The sequence below is a fragment of the Aulostomus chinensis genome, chromosome 10, assembly GCF_037954235.1.
Source record: "Aulostomus chinensis isolate RoL2024-O1b breed Wild chromosome 10, RoL_Achi_v1.0, whole genome shotgun sequence".
NCBI lineage: Eukaryota > Metazoa > Chordata > Actinopteri > Syngnathiformes > Aulostomidae > Aulostomus > Aulostomus chinensis.
This window is the reverse complement of record NC_141329.1, coordinates 21,056,265-21,075,930: the sequence shown is the minus strand read 5'-3', so window position 1 is coordinate 21,075,930 and position 19,666 is coordinate 21,056,265. Positions and strand designations below refer to the sequence as shown.

At 42.4% G+C, this 19,666-nt stretch overlaps 3 protein-coding genes across 3 annotated transcripts; 1 reads left to right on the top strand and 2 right to left on the bottom strand.

Annotated features, from left to right (window-relative positions):
- Positions 1 to 3,263: 3,263 nt before the first annotated feature.
- spred3 (sprouty related EVH1 domain containing 3) lies at positions 3,264 to 8,383 on the bottom strand. Its single transcript, XM_086215234.1, has 6 exons — positions 8,171 to 8,383; positions 6,487 to 6,652; positions 6,157 to 6,325; positions 6,021 to 6,082; positions 5,791 to 5,949; positions 3,264 to 4,259 (listed from the first exon to the last, which is right to left on the bottom strand). Exons 1-6 carry the CDS (start codon positions 8,179 to 8,181, stop codon positions 3,264 to 3,266), a joined length of 1,563 nt encoding a protein of 520 aa, XP_086071360.1. The 5' UTR covers positions 8,182 to 8,383.
- Positions 8,384 to 10,630: 2,247 nt separating this feature from the next.
- psmd8 (proteasome 26S subunit, non-ATPase 8) lies at positions 10,631 to 14,100 on the bottom strand. Its single transcript, XM_086216419.1, has 7 exons — positions 13,933 to 14,100; positions 13,411 to 13,483; positions 13,196 to 13,298; positions 12,931 to 13,096; positions 12,706 to 12,806; positions 12,341 to 12,452; positions 10,631 to 11,397 (listed from the first exon to the last, which is right to left on the bottom strand). Exons 1-7 carry the CDS (start codon positions 14,035 to 14,037, stop codon positions 11,260 to 11,262), a joined length of 798 nt encoding a protein of 265 aa, XP_086072545.1. The 5' UTR covers positions 14,038 to 14,100; the 3' UTR covers positions 10,631 to 11,259.
- On the top strand, positions 14,086 to 16,817 carry nup88 (nucleoporin 88). Its single transcript, XM_086216418.1, has one exon. It carries the CDS (start codon positions 14,127 to 14,129, stop codon positions 16,284 to 16,286), a length of 2,160 nt encoding a protein of 719 aa, XP_086072544.1. The 5' UTR covers positions 14,086 to 14,126; the 3' UTR covers positions 16,287 to 16,817.
- The last annotated feature ends 2,849 nt before the right edge of the window (positions 16,818 to 19,666 follow it).

Below are 19,666 nucleotides of genomic sequence, written 5' to 3'. Positions count from 1 at the left end.
TACAATTAAATTCAATAGTGGCCATGAGATATCACTAGTTCCCTCGCTTTGATTTACTTGTGCCCATGAGTTGTCACTAGTTCCAATAATTTGATGAATTTGTGGCCACCAGAAATAACTTGCCCCAAAAACTAGGATTCATTTCTGTCATGAAATGAATTTGTGGCTATGAAGTCCAACTAGTTTCTGAAAATTTGGTGAATCATTGGCCAAGAAATGTTACTAGATCCCACAATTGAATTAATTTCTAGCCATATGCTGAAAGTCGTTCTCACATTATTTTTTTCTTGGTGTTATTTTGATATAGAAGAAAAACGGGCTTTAGGACTAAATTGATGGAACATTGCATTTCCGTGAAAGGAATCAGTTCATGGAACAATCTGAAGAAAGAAAACAAAGATTTTAAATCAGAAATGACAGTAAAAACAAAACAAAAAACAAAACAAAACACAATATTAAAGCCAATGTGTTAATGAGATATAATGAAATAGGTTAAGTATGACTTACATACTAATTGTAATTACAGATTTTCAAAAATTCCAATAACAACAAGAATAAAGTAATGTAAGTGGCTGTATGGGCCTGTCCTATCCGATATTTTATGAATTTTCTTTTATTTAGTTTTTTTTATATAATGCTCTTTATTAAATTAATTTCTCTGTATAAAAGGTTAGAGTAAATGAGATCTCTCCTCTTTCTGTTCCTTTTCATTCAGGATTTGGGAACTCTGTGTTTATATTCTTCTGTCAAGGAGTGAAATTAACAATTAAAATAAAAAAAAATTCAACAATATGATTAATTTGTAACAAAGAAATGTACCTAGTTCCCATACTCTGGGTAAATAATGGCCACAACTTATAATTTTATTCCCCTGTTTCTTGAAAAGCAGTTCCTGCACATTGATTCATTTCAAGTCATGGGACGCAACTTACCAACCACAATTTTGTAAATAAATCAAAGAGTGGAAACAAGTTATATCTCATGACCAAAAATTAATCAAATCATGAGAATAACATATATTGTGACCACAAAATATATAATTATAAATATATTTTGTAATTTTTATTACAAATATTTTTATAAATATATGATTATAAATATATTTTGTCTCTACAGCCACTCTGGGGCTCCGTACATAGCAGAGAAATCACACTTCTTAGTTATCCATCTCTGAATTTCAGTGCATTCTGTGAGTTTTGTGGTTATTTTGCCCCGTTTAGTCAACCAGTGTCATTACTTCTACCTGATGATCGGTAGACAACAGAAAAGTAGGCACAAACATGACAAATTCAGCTGGTGGTTCTTCATGTAGATAAAGCGACCAATATCAACAGTTGAGTTTCTAGTTGACAAAAAGTAAGAATTTGACTGTGTAACCCAAAATATCTTGTGGCTGCATTGCATTTCGGTAAAGAAATGAGAAAAATTGATGTCACTTCTTTTGCAATGTCACCACATTTCACCCAGTATGATTGTAAAAACACTCGTGCAAAGTGGAGGTGTGCAGGAGGCCCTTCTGATTCTGGCGGGTTTATATGCAACCTGACGTGGCCCTTTTTTCAAAAATAGGTCAAAATCAGATGCAATAACAAAATCAGTTGCAGCTGCGATGGAAATCCTGTCAGCGATTCTCTGGGAGTCGGTAAATATACCACAGAAATGTGAGATACATCACGGTGGGTACTTTTTCAAAATATGAAACGTTCTTCACACACTATTTAGCATCCATTGCACCTTGGGTGGAGTCTCTGCGCACACCAACAGATAGATTGCTAAGAGGCGTCAGGAAAGATTGAATTAGAGGGCGGGATTTAAAATAGCAGCTTTTTCAACTCTGTACTTAAAGCAATATTCAGCGAACACATCTGCCACCGTGCCCAGAGCGAAGGCCTCCCTTCCATTCAGCGCTCTCAAGCTAATGTGTCTCTTTTCTTTATCACAGGGTCAACAGTCTACTGCACGCACGTTCAAAAACGCCACACCTGTGAGCTACGTGCTGCTGCTCAAAGACGATTTATGTTCTCTGCTTGATATTGATAATACAATAATACACTACAGTATTCAGATCCCACAGTTTCCTAATGTGAGGTACAAAAATACTCTTTCAATACATTGTTCATTGCATTTCTCTTTTTTTTTTGGTGGTGTCTCATGAAGGCCTGGACGGATCTACAGATTGGTCAGCATAGGGCCTGGTTCTGTTTCTCTTTGGGGTCGGGACGGTGTAGTGGTTCTGTACACTAGGTAGAATAGACGCTCTCAGAGGCCTCAGTTGTAAGCACCTTGACTGATTGGACAAAAACAGTGGTCAGAATGTGATGTTTTCAATGATGAATACTTTAAAATACATGGAAAGGTGAAAGTAAAATGTGGGTGTTTCATGTCTTACACACAATCTTTGTGTTTTTTTTTTTCTTCGTTTTTTTTTTTAGAAAACAAAAATACTGTAACCTTGTTATGGTTACAAAGTACCATAATGAATCACATTATGACTTTTAAGTCTTTGTGGTTGTCATTGCAACTTCCCTTACTAATAATTGTCCTTTTGCATTTGATAACCGTCTTCCACTACAGCTTTGAACACTAGTGGTCTCAGACGCCTGCGCTTTCCTTTTCTCCAAACTTGTCTATCCCCTCTCTCTTTTTTATTTTACCAACTAGGGCTGGAGTAGCATCTGAGGTAAAGTTAGAGGTAAAGGGTGACGTCTGTTAATCTGACTGATAAACAGGTGAAACAAATAACTTCCCCCAAGATCTCAAGTTTGTGAATACGTGGTCGTGTGTGCCATTGGGGGGATTCTGTCAATATGTTGCACATTTAATAAAATATACCAATTAAAATTATAACAATCATATATATAAACATCTTTTGTTTTTTGTGATTTTCTTCCTAAATAAAAAAACAGACATTTGAAACAGTGTACACATCATCATTGCGTCTGTCACTTTCTTTCTTTCGTAAAGTCAGCTAACATGACATCAGCTGACCGTCAGTAAATCCACAATGAAGGCTCCATGTGACTCAAGGAGCCTGGTCGGAGTGCCTCCAGCAGGCATGGACCAGTGAGGAAGGCCCCAGGTTGAAAAGAGAAAGAGAGGAATGCAGTGGAAGGCCATAGGGCTATGGTGGGCCACATCAGAGGTCTGGGTCTACTGAGAGCACTGTTCCACCTGCTAAACTCCGCCTCCTGCACCTAAACAGATTATCTCAACACCCAAAGCCCCTTGGTCCAAGAAACCCCTCCCACCCCCCTATCCTGGTCTCATCGGACCGCCTTGTGCTTTCCCCCACAGCAGCCGCACCTCTCCCCACACCGCAGGCAGGCGCGCAAAGGCAAGTAGCAGCACATGCAGGGCACGAAGAGCGACAGGGCCAGGAGGGCCAACCAGCGGGCGCAGCAGAGAGGGTGCGGGTGGCCCCCCATTGAGTCATCACATGAGCAAGGCTCCCAGAACTCTCCCTCAGAGTCCGACATGCAGTGGTAAAGCAGACTTTCTGCACACCACACACAGGTCCACTGGCGCAGGCAGTGCAGGGCCGGGTCTGGAGCATCTCTGCAGCGGCCCCGCCCATTCTCCGAAGCGCTGAAAACAGAGCGGCAGTAAACGCAGCGAGATGAGCACGATGATGAGGGCTGAGGACAAGGGCTGTCATCGTCAGGGGAGATTACCCCTGGATCGCCGCTACTGCTGGCCCCTCCTCCTCTCTTACGAGTCCGCGATCGAGGTGTGGCCAGTGAAGTGTGTATGCAGCAGGGAGAGGGTGAGCCTTTGCCCGTCTCCTGTGGTGAACCGGCACCTGAGGACACGCCTGACACAGCGTTGGGCATGGACATGCAGGTGGGCGATGATGAGGAAAGACGCTGGGAAGCCTTACTGTCCAGGCTCACTGTTACGTCGCAGCCTGCCGTTCCCACTCCTGCCAGCTCCTTTTCGAAGCGAACTACACACAACTCTGACTTGTCCTGCAGACTCCCTCCTCCGCCAACAACCACACCTCCAGTCAGCCCTCCAACCATAGTCCGGGTGGCCCCTGCTCTGCGATAATCCTCATAACCTCTGGAACCCCACAGGTCCTTGCAAGGATCTACACTGCGGAGATCTCCCTCTTCCAGTAGAGATATGGTCGGCGAGAGGGGGGAGAGAGGGGATGAGGCTGGGGGGCCAACAGGAGGAGTGGGTGGAGCAGGAGGTGGGGGTGGTGGCGCTGGAGGATTCAACACTGCCGTCATTTGGTGCTGTCCTGGCCTAGTGTGGATCTGTGAAGATGGTATAAGATTACAGAGGGGGTCAGGAACAAAGTGCACGCTGGCAGTTTTTCATGTCAGGATATCTCAAATGATCGAAAATGTAAGTTTTGATATAATTTCATCCTGGGAGAGGGCAGGAGGTCACTCTGATTCTACACTACAATACTGGAACAACAATGAGGATGTGAGTTTGCTAACGAGCCATTCTTGCAGTTGGCATTCTCTGCTCCTTCCCTTTTTGTATCCTGCTATTTCCAAAATCCCCCTCACTACATGAAACAACAAGAAGCTAGTTAGCAACCTACTTGCTAAAAATGATTAATACTGACAAAGATACTGACTGACTGATTAATACTGATAAGGCCGATTCATCCATTCATCCATTTTCTACCACTTATCCTGTTAAGAGTCGCGGGGGGGCTGGAGTCTATCCCAGCAGCTTTTGGGCGAGAGGCAGGGTTCACCCTGGACAGGTCACCAGTCCCTCACAGGGCCAACACATAGAGACAAACAACCATTCACACTCACATTCATACCTACGGTCAATTTAGAGTATCAATCAGCCTCCTCCCCTCTTGATGTCTTTGGACTGTGGGAGGAAGCTGGAGTACCAGAGAGAACCCACACAGGAACAGGGAGAACATGCAGACTCCACACAGAAAGATCCTGTGCCCGAGCCAGAACTCAAACCCAGAACCTTCTTGCTGTGAGGCGACAGTGCTGACCACTGCACCACCGTGGCATCATTGTAAAAATATACAGCAAATATAACAATATCCTAACAAGTTTACCAAATGAACGTGGTTTCACCCCCAACGTTATTTGGCCTTAGCACTGCCCAAGGCACTTGTGGTAATCTTACACAAAAAACAAACAAGCCACAGCATTTTTTTCTACAACAGCGTAATGGAAACTGGTTGAGCCAGATGTTTCTCTTGTTCCAGCACAGTAACGTGGAAGGAATTCTGGCTACGTAAGATTATTTGGATGCTAATTTGATGTCATGGACAATGTTGCTGCCGTAAATGCTACCCTTGCATGTTTATTCACTGCACCTGAATTTGCTGAGAGCCCCATCATGGACCCCTCTTCTTTTTAGCGGCACAATCATGAGTCCTTAAGCCTGAAAGTAAGTTAATGCCTGCAACATCATTGCACCAAAAACAGATGCATGAATTAAAATAGTTGTGATAATACTGAAGTGACTTGTCAGTGGTATAGTTCGTACAGATTCGCACTTTTAACAATTACATGTACGCTTCAGAAATGATCAAGGTGGGATTAACTTGTGAAGTTTATCCTGCTGAAAAAGCATGTACATCTCAAGCATGTTTGTTTTGCACAGTGCTTATTCTTGGGAAAATCCAAAGTAAAATTCCTATTTGCTTCTGGTGGAGGGATAGAGTAGGGCTGGCCTTCAAAAACAGGTCATCTCTGCAGTCCTCTATCTCCAGACCTTTCTTAAAGCGCTGCTATCTTAACAGTGTGATTCAACAGTAAATTCCACTGATGGTGTTGGAGCATGAAGGTGTTGTGCTACCTGAGCAGGTGTCTGAGTGGTGACGGCATGACTGGATCCAAAACTAAACTCTTCCGATCGAACGAAACAGGTAGAGGATGATTCGCTGGTCACTATGGTGATGGGCTTTGGCAGCATCTCTTTCCTGCTGTTGGATGACGATTCACTTCCTGTATGGGACTGGCAGAGGTTGTGCGTCATCCCATGAGTTAGAACCCAACATTTAAACAACAAATAACTCAGATACTCACAGCTTGTCCATCGTCTTCAGTGTCGGCCTCTTCTGGCGTGGATGATGACGGCGAGTCAGAGCCTTGACAGCATCAAAAGAAAAGATTCAGGATATTTTCTGAAGCTAATAACACAACTTTTACTCCATGTTTCTACCTCTGTCAAGCTTGTCTATGACAGTCTGCAGCCCTTTCTCAAAGGAGATGGCATCGGCAGGACTTTGGAACGTAAGGCCAAACTTGCGATCTTCTACTCGCCAGTGATGGAAGATGGGGTTCACCTTGTTGTACACTAACCCCCTTTGCACGGCACACTCCAACACCGGCTAAAGACACAAACGTCCGTAACACGAGAGGTGAGTTTACCAGCCGAGATGCATCAATCCCTCATATCCTTCCCCCCACATGACATCAGCCTACAGTCTTAAGGTGGTGTTGATCAGCAACGTGGCACCAAAAGACAGCCTTAACACACGCGCACACTCACTGCTCGATCTCGTAGCCGCTCTCCACGTATGACGTACTCTCTCCGCCCTCTGCCGTCGTGACTCCTCCCCTTACATATGACCACGTGACTGAGGCCACCACCTCCAAGGGGCACCCAACCGCCACTGGAGTCATCACGTGTCATCACCACTGCACGAACACGCACACTGCCAGAGAGGCCAACAGAGTGAGGAGGATGATTAAAACAGTGCAGTCATAAATACACACAGAAACACCTGTAAAAAAAAAAAAAATCACAGTATTCCATCCAAGAACTATTTACATAACATGATGAAATTCACTACAAGAGGACGAGATGTGACAGTTTGGCTTAAAGAGGTGTATGATACAGATGATCATGTGGTTCAGGTACATGCAATTCAATTAGCATGTGATGACATTCAGTTAAACAGGTCTGATTAGGTGGTTAGTCCACCGTTTTGCTGTATTTTTAATTTATTTTTTGCTGCTGTATGAGAATAAGAGGAGAAGAAAGTCCGCGTTGAGGAGGAGAGAAATGAGAGGAGGGAGGAAGGATGAGATGTATCAATGAACGCACCCATTCGCCATCAGAGGCCTCAGCAGCTTTCTTGCAAGAAGCTGTGGTTGAATAATTCAGCACCGCGGCTCGACATGTGCGTCTAATCCCGCCCCCCCCCCCCCACACACACACACACATTTCAAAATCACATTTAATTGTAATTGTTGCAATTATTTTTCCCAGACGCTCCTTTTCTCTATTCCGCCCCTGCTGCACGCGCTCATTAACACTCCCCGACATTATTATTATTATTATTATTATTATTATTTTATTTTTAAATTTTTTTATGAATGGGATCGACTGGATTGCGCGAGGCCTTTATATATGCGATTTTACTAGGCCTAAATACAATGCAATCGCGTGTGAAAACGGTAACGAGTGGGTGAGAGGATGGAGAGGAAACGAGAGATGGGGGGAGGGGGCCGATTAGAAAAGGGAAGGAGGAGAGGAGGGGTGAGGACGAGCGACAGAGAGAGAGAGAGAGAGAGAGAGAGAGAGAGAGAGAGAGAAATCACATTTCATTCATAAAGTTTGGCTTTAAAAAATCATAATGAAACCCCGAGACACGTTGATAAAAATCACAACGCCTCCATCCCTCCCTCGTTTTACTGTAGCCATGTCTTGAATGGCGCGATGCTGGCCCCAAACTCGCCATATTTTGTCTTTTTTTTTCTCTTCCTCCCATACATTTTACACATTAACTGATTTCGTGACTGTTTTCACCCATCGCTTGCATGTACTTTTGGATCACCCTGGTGCCTCTTGATATGATTATTTTTTCCTTTTTTCTCTCCTTTTTTTTTGATAGAGTGCCAGTCGTGTGAAAGCACAGGTCCACATGTAGGTGGCTTAACATTTATCCCACATTGGCATATCGGAAATGGGGTGTATGCTGTTGATTCAAGACTACGTAATGGTGTTTTTATTTTCAGCATCCAGCTAAATTTGCATGAAACAGTGTATGATGTTGGATTGGTGTAACACAGATGGCGTTCTTTCTAGCCGTCCAGGCAGATGGGTGAATAAATGTGTGTGTGTGTGTGTGTGTGTGTGTGTGTGTGTGTGTGTGTGTGTGTGTGTGTGTGTGTGTGTGTGTGTGTGTGTGTGTGTGTGCAATGTTAAAAATGAAAATTTAAGGACTTACTCGCCCTCCATGGCTCGGTGTTGCCCGCCGCTTGCAGCAGCCCACCCGGGGGTCTCCTCTCTCTCTCTTTTTATCCTCCTTTCAGGAAACACTCACAGGCTCACTCATATTCTCTCATTTTCCTAATCTTCCTCCTCTCTCCACCTTGATGTCGTTTCGGTGTATCAGGATAGGCTTGAGGTTGCAGCAGCCATTTTCCGCTGGCAGCATCCTCCCTCTCTCCCTCCCTCTCTCCCTCCCTCTTCTCTCTCTCTCTCTCTCTCTCTCTCTCTCTCGCTCGCTCGCTCGCTCGCTCCAAGTCACTCCCTTGCTTATTCCCTTCCTCACTTGCCCTGTGCCAACACATCCGCACTAATCATTGACAGCATCGTGGCTTTAGACGGGCTATAGGGTTTGTCTGTGTAACCATGTGATTTTAAGTGATTGAAATTGAGCATCGAGCTGATGATCTATGTGGTGACGTGGATGGGGAAAGTAAAACATCAATGACTCCCTGTTGATCCGCCGGTTATCACCAGGCAAACACATTCTCGAGCAAGAAGAAGAAGAAGAAGAAGAAGAAGAAGAAGAGGAAGAAGAAGAAGAAGAAGAAGAAATTTGAATGTATTTTTATAGGTATGTGTTTGGATTTAACTCCTTTCATCCCCAGATTCTCTATCTTGCAGGATGCTGGAGTTTGTACCGGCAGCGCTTTCAGCACCATGGACAGCGACAACCCCCCCCCCCCCCCCCGCCCGCCCGCCCCCATTAAAAGAAGCAGCAGTTTATATATAAAGTAGTATGAATATAAATACCGACTCGATACTCAACTCCATACTCTTCAATCTTTAAGGTAGCAATTAATTATACAGGCCATATCTTATAGCAAGTCTTTATTCATAATCACGTTTTGGAATTTTTCAGCAATCATAATTTAAGTTTGATTTTTTTTTTTAAACATTTGTATTATGATCCCATGGAGCATGTCTGGTGATATCGCACAGATGTCATTCTACATTTTTACTAATTCTGTCAATTAATTTTTTGCAATCAATTCTGATTGTATTTTATGTGTTTATAATATCTTGTAATTCTAAAATGATATTTGATCACAATAAGTTTTGACGTGTATTTGGTGCCTTTTGTCAGAGCTATGCTAACCTTTCCAGCCACAAACATTCATTGTGCTAAGCTAACTAGCATGACTCACAGCTCCCCTGTCACAGAGAGGGGCATCTAATCGTCTGGCTCTCAGTAGGATGGTAACTAGGCATATTTCCTAAACCATTTAAATGCTCCTTTAACTATTAATGTTGGAATTATATAGGAATACATAATTGTAGAAACTACACACCCTGAGTCACAGCTTGGTGCTCTATCTCACTCAGCACCAGCGTATTCGACCATCTTACTTTGACCAGTTACGACACCATTTGTTTTTAGGGTTAGATGTTTTCAGAGGGTTGCATTTACTCGCCCACTATACTTTACTTTTACAGTACAAATCAGGTATAAAATTTTGTCACAAGTTAACTTGACCTTGCTGTGCCACATTTGCTAACATGTTCAGGTCATGTGGAAAGTGACATAAAATGTTTTGAAAACAAAAACAAAGAATTAGTTAACACATGCTTGTGTGTTTCAATGAGGTGCATATGATCTATGATGTAATACAGCTTGTTACCTAATTTTCAATTTCTGCCTTTTAATTGAAAAATGTTGTGGTGCTGCCGTTACTTCCTGTGATGACAGACCACGCCCACTGTGGTGTCAGACCAATCCAAACAGTCTAACAGCAAGAAGTGTTGTAGCATAATTCCAAGTCATTTTTGATAATTGGCAGCCATGACTAAATTATGACAATGCTTAATCTGTCCCAAATCGACCCCGTCATCTGAACCCCGGATATATTAAAAACCTAACTGCATTAACAGTAGGCCACTTACAACTAAAAGAAAATATATTTCCATATTTTTGAGTATGACTAAAACTAGCAAGACTCAACAGTCAACACTGGAACTGCATCATTGAGGGATATGGCGGTTACTTAATTTGTTTAGAGGTATAGCATACAACTTTGTCAGCAACTATGGAAGCCACAGGGGCATCCATCATATGTACACACATATGTATATATTTACACACACACACACACATATATATATATATATATACACACACACACACAGTAGTTGTCCATACCAACGAAGTAAATACTATTTTAGTTGCCACCATCTTTTCCTTTAGGTTTGTGTTCATATTTTAAATATTTGCACTTGGATCTCTTCAATTCCATCAGTATGTTGTAAGTAGATGCGTAAGTTTTAACATTTCCACACAGAACATACATTTTAAAAATTCTATTTACTGATAAATTACAGATGAAACCTCGCATTTTTCTATTTAACTGAAATAAATTAGTGATTGTAATTAGTAATTCCACAACAACAAAAAGATGAAAAAACTGAAGCATAACATTATTCAAAAAGTTTATTTTCGGATTTGTTTATTGCAGTAAATATTTGCATTGTAAGATCAACTGGATTACAAATAATTGGGGGAAAAAAGAGGCAACATCAAGAAAACACTCGAACTTCAGGTCTGTTAGTTGCTAGGATACAACAATACATTTCTCTGCGCTGAACTAAGTTGAAAATTAACTTTTTATACAAAAAAGTTCATCACAACTGACTAGCGTTGCTAGTTTGGCGTGTTGTTTAACGTTGTGAATGTTCAGATGTGAGGGGGGAATTATTGATAGTTCTAGCTTCTCTGTCACAGTGGAATGAGCAGCAAAAGTAGAACGGCTGTCCTGGAGTACGGACCATTTAAATGTATTTAATAAAAGAGGATACATTGTGATTTCTAGTTCCCCATCCTTTTACATGAACACAAACTACAAGACAGGAAGACCCGCAGATGGGTCCGGAACCATGAATGTCATATTTAGTAAGATGTATGCAACAAATCAAACACTCTGGCAATAAATGAAGTCATTTCCCTCAAGGAACCTGAATCAGGGCTGACTGGATGTATCCTGGATCAGCGGCGCATGTCTGAGTCTGTCTGTACATGGCTGGGTGTGTTGCTGGGGTGGGGGGTGGGGTAGATTACACAATCATTTCCAGCTGCCGTGCATATTCAATGACCTGCTGTGCCAGCTCTGTGGAGGGGATGGTCACCTCTTCTGTACGCTGCTGCTGGCTGGTGAAGGAGTAGTAGCCATCTGTGCTCAAACTCCATCCCCTCTGAAATGTAAAGGAGTCATCAGATTTAGAAGTTCACCTCTTTATAATCAAGCACGTGGGGATTGCTGTATTTGCAGCTTTCAGACAGATGCCTGTCATTCAAGTCTTTTTTACCAGAAAAACAAAACCTACTGGATTCAATAGTAGATGGACATTATTAAATGGGTGGAGGACAAGGATGTTGCTTTAAAATGACACACTACATGTTTAAGTCAATATTTTTGACCTTCACCCTCCACCGAGTACATAAAACTTTTCAAATTACTGTAGATTTTGGATGTATTGTATTGTGATTAATAATATCATTTCCTTTTTCAATGGAATGTTTTTGTTTGGGTTGAACCACATTAACTTTTCCTTAGCTTCCTGGATTGATGGACATTGCTGATGAATTCCTGGATCATTAATTATGTGTGTGTTACAGAGACAATATGTGAATATGTTTAGACTGTGCTATTTTTTGCCTTTTGACACTTATTTGCATTGTTCTTTAGAAGAAATAAAGAAGACAAATGTTAGAACTATATTGGGAAACATTACGTCAAAGGCTTCACTGTGGGCTACTCCATTGTTCCTGTTTCAACTGTAAAAAGAGTGGCTGGATTGTGCCGATCATCCCGCTACTCCCACAAAATGACTCATGTCACTGTCACAATTCTATCTGATAATATTTGGAAGATTATAAGAGACACACAATTAAATTATTTCGCCCCATTCAAGTTAACAGCCGGAGGTGGTTGTGCAGGCCTCGGCCTTCTCTGCTGTAAATGTTTGAGTGTGTAACGGTGGATGAATTTCATTTGATTTTATTCCCGCTGTAAAAGCAAGAACAAATAAAAAGAAGAAAAACATAAACGTTCTAAGAAAGAAAAAGCAGGTGTGGGCCTTTAATGTTAAAAAGTGGTCAATTATTAAAGTTTTCTTCCCAAATAACAACACATACCTTCTTGGCATACTCTGTCATCTTTTTTGGGGAGCTGAAGAAAAGCACACGGGTGGCTTCACCGAACTGGATCTGCTCGTATGCTTTCTCTATGCAACCGGCGATCTCATCACTGCAAAATAAATAAGTCAAAGTTTGGGTTTAAGTTCTCTAAAAGGCTGTCACCATTTGAACTTGTGTAACCCCTGCTGATTACAGTACACTGTAGGATTAACTTCATAAACAAGAATCAACAATAACAAAACAGCATTTCCAAATCCACACCATGTTAGGAACTCAGAAGAATTTTTCTCAGGAGACATACAAACTATAAATCCAGCAAGTACAAAGCTGAAAATCAGCATGGCTACCATATTGATACTTACCGAATTGTGTCAAGCAGAATATCTATAAAAAAGGTGTAGCTTTCAGCAGGGATGTTGCCTTTGGCAAGAAACACTTTGTTGTAGCTTCCCTCCATCAAGTACTGAAAAAAAGCAAAAAAGGATATAATGATGAATGAGATATTTCTACCGTGACATGTTGGAAGACACAGATGAGGGTCTGTCATCTACTTTGACCACAAAATCTCCAGGGTTAAACTGCAACACCTGCTCTAAGGACACTGGGTGCCTGATGTAAACGTTGGTCTGAATGTCTCGTGCACTCAGTCGCTCAAGTTCTGTGTGAAACTCAGACACACGGTTCTGAGAGAGCAGGAAGAGCAGGTTCAGCCCAAGAATCTGGTGCATATAGGCGGCTTCAGGCAGTTCATCTCTGAATGATAAAAAAGACAGAAGGAGGATATTAGATTCCCCAGTGAGCACTACGTAAAAAATAATTCAAATTAAATGAAAAATATAACTGTGACATTACTTGTAATCAAAGTAGTAGCATTTCAGTTGGGCCATATATCTTTCAAATGAAGGGATGTCTTTCTTTAAGATACTCCACAAGGCTCCAATTTCAAGGACATCACCTGAAAAACATCAACATTGCTAAGTTCACAGACGCCCACGACTGCCTGTCCATCAATCAATCCATCCAATATGGAATTAAATCTGTCATTTTAATTTTTCAGCACTACTCACGGGCTAAAATGAGCTGCTGCTTCGTGAGGGCAGACCCACTTGTAGGTAAGAAGTTCAGTTCCAGTAAGGAAATCTGTGACAAGAAATTCAATGACAGAAGTTCAATCTCGGCATGTAGCGCATCTGTTTTTGATTATTAAAAAAATAATTAATACAAAGTAACATGTGGACAATTATTCTTGCAAATAGCAGTTCAAAATTTAAGCGAGCTTGGCAATGAATTAGCAACAAACGTTGGCAATAATGTTGTATGATTATTCCTTGGTAAGATAGCGGAACACCAGACACAAACAACGTCATCAGTTTAGTGGATTTTACCAAGAGAACAACATTGCTTGTGTCTTACAGTAAACCTTTTCCTGACCAGAAAAAAATAAACTCACAGCGCTGGCCCGACTAGCCAGCGTTAGCAAGCTTAGCTCCGGAAGCTAACAAAGCTAACGAGACTATCTTCCCAAAACAGAAAGTGTTCCTGCTGCCGTTTGAAGAGTTTAAACAAACAAATAAATTCCGCATGTCTACCTTGAGTTTACTGAGAAGTTCGCCGCATTTACTCAGATTTGGGTTTTTCTTGTTCCACTCTGATTTCAATGTCTCATACAGTCCCGCAGTCTCTTTCAACGCCATGGTGATTCTGCAGATTGCACACGACACCGGCCACCGTAATACGTTACTTGACTGTCGTTAAACATTAGTGCGTCACACGGCAAATCAAGATGGCGGCCTTTAGCGCGGAACAGTGGGTGAAAGACTTGCCAAACCATCCAATTTTCAACAAGTTACGCGAAAAGTTGGATTCTGAACCCGGTAGAAATGATCGAGGGGTCTCTAAGAACCTCACATTTTGTTTGGGTGGGGACTTTTTCATATGGGACGACGCAACCCGCGTTTTTTACACAACAAATTTACGCCAGCTAAACTTGGAGGAGAATGGCAACAGCGGGAACTACCAGACGTTACTCTGCATCAACCCCCCCATCTTCGAAGTATGTCAGGTTTTGCTGAGTCCAACCCAGCATCATGTCGCTCTCGTCGGACTGCGGGGTGTTTCGGTGCTGGAGCTTCCTCAGCGGTGGGGTAAGAGGTCGGAGTTCGAGGGCGGACGAAGCGAAATCAACTGTAAGACCATACCAGTAGCTGAGCGCTTCTTCACCAGCTCGCCGTCGTTGACTCTGCGGCAGGCTTCTTGGTATCCCAGTGAGACCGACGAGCCACATTTGGTGCTGCTGACATCCGACAACACCATCCGGTTTTATGGCTTGAAATCACCACAGACACCGGCTAAAGTGCTGCCAGTGTCGCAATCAGAAGATGATAGCAACGTTCACCCTCCGGTACGTTCCTACGCTGCATCTCTAGGTGAAATAGCCGTTGCGTTTGACTTCGGACAAGTTTCTTCCACCCCTCGGTCTTTGGCCATACCATCCGCCAAAAAGCAGTCCTTCTACCCTCTCTACATCCTCTATGAAACCGGGGAGACGTATCTGTGTTACACCAGCCAGCTCAATGGTGTGAGTCTAAGTAAATTAGTCGGACCCCTGCCCATGTATCCAGCAGCTGAAGATAACTATGGTTATGATGCATGTGCAATTCTCTGCCTACCATGTGTGCCCAGTATCCTGGTCATCGCAACAGAAACAGGCACGCTGTACCACTGTGTGGTGTTGGAGTCTGAGGAAGATGAAGAGACAGGGGCTGTGCAGAAGTGGACACATGGCTCAGAGGCAGTGCCGGCTCTCTATGTCTTTGAGTGTGTTGAGCTGGAGCTCACCCTGAAGGTAGCCACAGGAGAGGATGAAGAGCCTCAAGAGTTTGATTTCACCTGCCCGATCAGACTGCACAGAGACCCCCTGTGTGAGCACAGGTTTCACTGTACCCATGAAGCAGGGGTACACAGCGTGGGGCTCATCTGGGTCAACAAGCTTCAGAGATTTCTCAAGGCGAATGAGGAAGATAAAGACAGTCTGCAGGAGCTGGCTGCTGAGAAGCGCTGTATTGTGGAGCATATTCTTTGTACCAGGCCCCTCCTCACCAGTCACTCTGCTCCAGTGCAAGGGTTTCTTATTGTGTCTGACCTCTCCCTAGGTGCTACCATGATCTGCATCACCAGCACCTATGAGTGCATACTCCTGCCCCTGCTGAGTGCCATTCGTCCTCCTTCCCCTCCCCTGCTTTGCTCTTACCCAGGCCCAGGCTCCATTAGTTCCCCACTGCGTGGGCTGGGTTGCAGTGCTTTTGAGCAGCACATTCGCAACATCCTGGTGCGAAGCTCCACCAACCCCGTCGTACTTAAATCTGGGGATAAGGACGCATCACCACCACCTCCGGAGTGTCTGCAGCTCCTCAGCAGAGCCACGCAGGTCTTCCGTGAGGAGTACATTCTCAAGCAGGACATGGCCAGTGAAGAGATGCAGAGACGAGTAAAACTCCTGACAGGCCAGAAGAACAAGCAACTGGAGGAAATGACTGTGTGCAGGGAGGAGAGGAAGAGTCTGACGGAGGCAGCAGAAAGACTGGCTGATAAGTATGAAGATGCAAAGTATCGCCAGGAAACGATTATGAAAAGGGTGAAAAAAGTTCTGGGCAGCTTGCAAAGCCAACTGCCTATTCTGTCTAACAGCGAGAAGGACATGAAGAAGGAGCTGCTGACCATCAGCGATCAACTGAAACACCTGGACAACTGCATCAAACAGGTGAACATGAAGATGGAGTACCAGAAGACGCAGGTGGACAGGGATGCCCCTGCTGCCAGGTCCACCGTCTCACTCAACGCCCACCAGAAGAAGGTTGTTCAAGATGTCCTTCGAGAGCAGGGACAGTACATCGGTGACATGATGAAGCAGATCAAGGACATCAAAAACCATTTCAGTTTCTGAGGACAAAAGAAATTTGGGAAAATATTTTTGAGAGACACTCTTTGAATTCATCTGCTTCAGTGTGATAAGAAGTTGGGATTCATGCTTTAGTCAGAGCAGAATGGGCCATGTTTGGCACTGAATATTTGATTGAGAGATATCTTATGATTCTTGTAACTTTTGACAATACAGGTTATTAGCCGCTTGATAAGGAGACACTCTTCTGCAAATCTGTTAAACGTGTTTTTTTACACCAGCATTTCTAAATGTTTCAGTTCAGTAAATATTTAAAGCTATTTTCAAAATGATTTGCTCACTTGTTAAATAAACTTTGAAAACCGTCATTTCTGACTGGGTATGTCACGACTGTACAACATCTTTGGTTGTGGAGTTTAATTAAAATTTGCGATGATTTAGAAAAAAAATGTCAGTCTATGCTTAAACAGGATTACCAGGGTGCATAGGGTCATGAAAAACCTGGAAAAAGGGCATTGACTGTGAATTTTGAACATGCTGAAAAATTAGAATTAAATATGTTAATAAAATAACTCTTAAAGCAAACTTTTTTTTTCTTTTTTTTTAGGTTAACATCAAAATGACTCAAGTTCTCAGCAGGCATTTGCTGAGCAGATGGAAAAAATCAAATTGCTAAATGAAATTTTAAACAATTTACTCAGAACAATGTTTGTTTTCTCCCTCAGATACCTTGCTGATTTAAAAAAAAATTAAGTGACTCACCATTTGAAACATTGGGATAGCAATTATATGAAAAATAGTGAATTTTTTAAACCAGTAATTGGTCAATCCCTTATATCCAAGCCTGGAGAAGTTTTAGGGAAAGAATGGAAGTTTGCCTTTCAAGTGCAGGTTTATATTTGTTTGTAGTTTCCATCCATACATCCATCCATTTTCTTCAGCTTATTCCTGTTAAGGGTCACGGGGGGGACTGGCAACCTGTCCAGGGTGAACCCCGCCTCTCGCCCGTAGATGCTGGGATAGGCTCCAGCCCCCCCGCGACCCTTACTAGTAAGGAATAAGCGGAAGATGACGATGGATGGATGGTCACGAGGGGAGGGGGAGGGCTGGAGCCTATCCCAGAAGCTTTCGAGCGAGAGGCAGGGTTCACCCTGGACAGGTCAAAGGTCCATCACAGGGCAAACACATAGAGACAGACAACCATTCACACTCACAGTCACACCTACAGTCAATTTAGAGTATCAATCAGCCTCGTCCTCTCTTGATGTCTTTGGACTGTGGAAGGAAGCTGGAGTACCAGAGAGAACCCACACAGGAACAGAAAGAACATGGAGACTCCACACAGAGAGATCCTGAACCGGGATTTGAACCCAGAACCTCCTTGCCACGAGGAGACAGTGCTAATGTGCTAACCACTGTGCCACCTTGTAGTTAATATATTGATATTAAAACTTTATTTGCAACATTATATTTACAATTATATATCAGGGAGTATTAGATATATGATATCAAAAGTATTTTAAAGAAAATATGGATGATGCATAGTACAGAAATTAGAAGATAAATGAAAAAGGAAATTTCACTCAATAGAGTAGATGTCTTATACTTTCATTGTGTTTGTCAACACTTTACAGATTCATAGAATGCCTCAGGTTCATCATGAAAAAATGTTTGTTTTGGAAGAATAAAAAATTATATAGTCCAAAAGACATTATTGTTTTTAGACTTGACATTCAATGATGAGACAAAAGTAACTCTTTCTTAAGAGACTTCGAGTCTTCCAAATTTACAAGGAAACCTGAGTCTAAAAGTTAGTTGCATTAAGAAGCATCAAACAAATGAGAAAATGTCTTAAACTGATCATTGCAGAAGGAACACAAAAAGGGAAAATCAAGTACATCTTTGAAATGGCGCGTTTCTCTCTCTTGATAAGGGACTAAAATCGTTTTAGTCCAAACATTACTGCTGATGTAAGGCAAGACTTTCCAAAAATGAAGGGCGGCGGGATGTGCTTTTCCTGCCCTGACACGTAAAAATGTGTCTATATTCGTCTTGAAAATTTCCCCTCCTATAACAACTCTTGCAGTCAAAACCTGCAGTCCATGTTGCCTGCAGCTTCTGCAGCCTGGAAGATAAACTTTTTCTGACTAGAAAATTTCAAAATAGCGAATCTATCGCAGATTGTTCAAATCTAATATGTACATCTCAATTCTCCTGGGAGAGCAACGACTGAGCCCCAGGTTTTTCAAATGTCCCAAGTATATATTTAAATCTAAAATGCTCCAGATGAAGAAAAGAATGTCACCAAAGTCTCTGAGCCAGATTTTAAAAAAATAAGTGCAGTCTGACTTTCAGTGTTGTATCTGTTTCTTTGCAATAACCAAACCAGTATAAATTTAATCCCAGTTTAATGCCTCATGGTTTGTGTGTCTTTTGGTGGCTCCTCAAATTGCCACAAGAGGATTAGATTCCGAGTTCCCTCCTAAGGGTTTGGAGAATAAAAAAAAGTCTTTAAGTGAACCGTCTGTCATTTTTCATTTGTTGGATTAAGCGTCTATACTGTGTTATCTGCCTGTATATCAAAAAAATCCGAGTTTTTCAATATGGATTAAACTCGAACAGAGAGGTGTTAAAAACAGGGAACTTCCTATAAAAACATACGTTCTTAACTTCTCAGTTTATCTGATACAGCCTGTGGATGCTGAATCATTTCTGATTCTGATCTGCAGTTTTGCACAAAGGCAGGGCTGGATTTTGACCCTCATCTCACAACATCGGGGCTTATATGAACACTAAGAACAAAAGTGAGTTTACATATAAACAAAAGAATATCGTGAAAGATGTGAGGCCGCTTTTAAACAGGAACAGCTGCTGTCCTCCAGTTGCCAGGAATCCTGCATCCACCAGATGTCTCCCCTCTCATGAGCATACCTCAGTTTTCTTCCACAACACTTACAAATGAGGAATTCCCCATGTAAACAATGGGTGACGTACTGGGAGACCATGGTTTTGTTGAGCGTGCATTTTTGGGGATGATGGTGAGGGTCCCCAGTTGTAGTTGAGTTATGGTCTACCATTGTGCTGCAGAACTGTAACTTAATAACACCAACAAATGGTTTATGACTCAGCAGAGACTAATTATGTAACAGTACGGCATTGTTCAAACTGCTGTGGGGACTTTTTATTTATCTAAAATAGCATAGCCGACATATATAGCGACAAATGACTTGATGTCAGACCATTTCGTCATGAAACGTTGCTATGAAAAGTATTCTGTAGTGTTTTACCTCCCTCTTTCCCTCTCACACACACATGCAAATACAGAAGAGAGGGTGTGGTGTACAGCAGTAAACCTAGCTCAGGAACAGCCCAAATGGAAGTGGGGGTGGGGGCTGTCAAAGTTTGTGAAAAAGGTACAGTGTGTA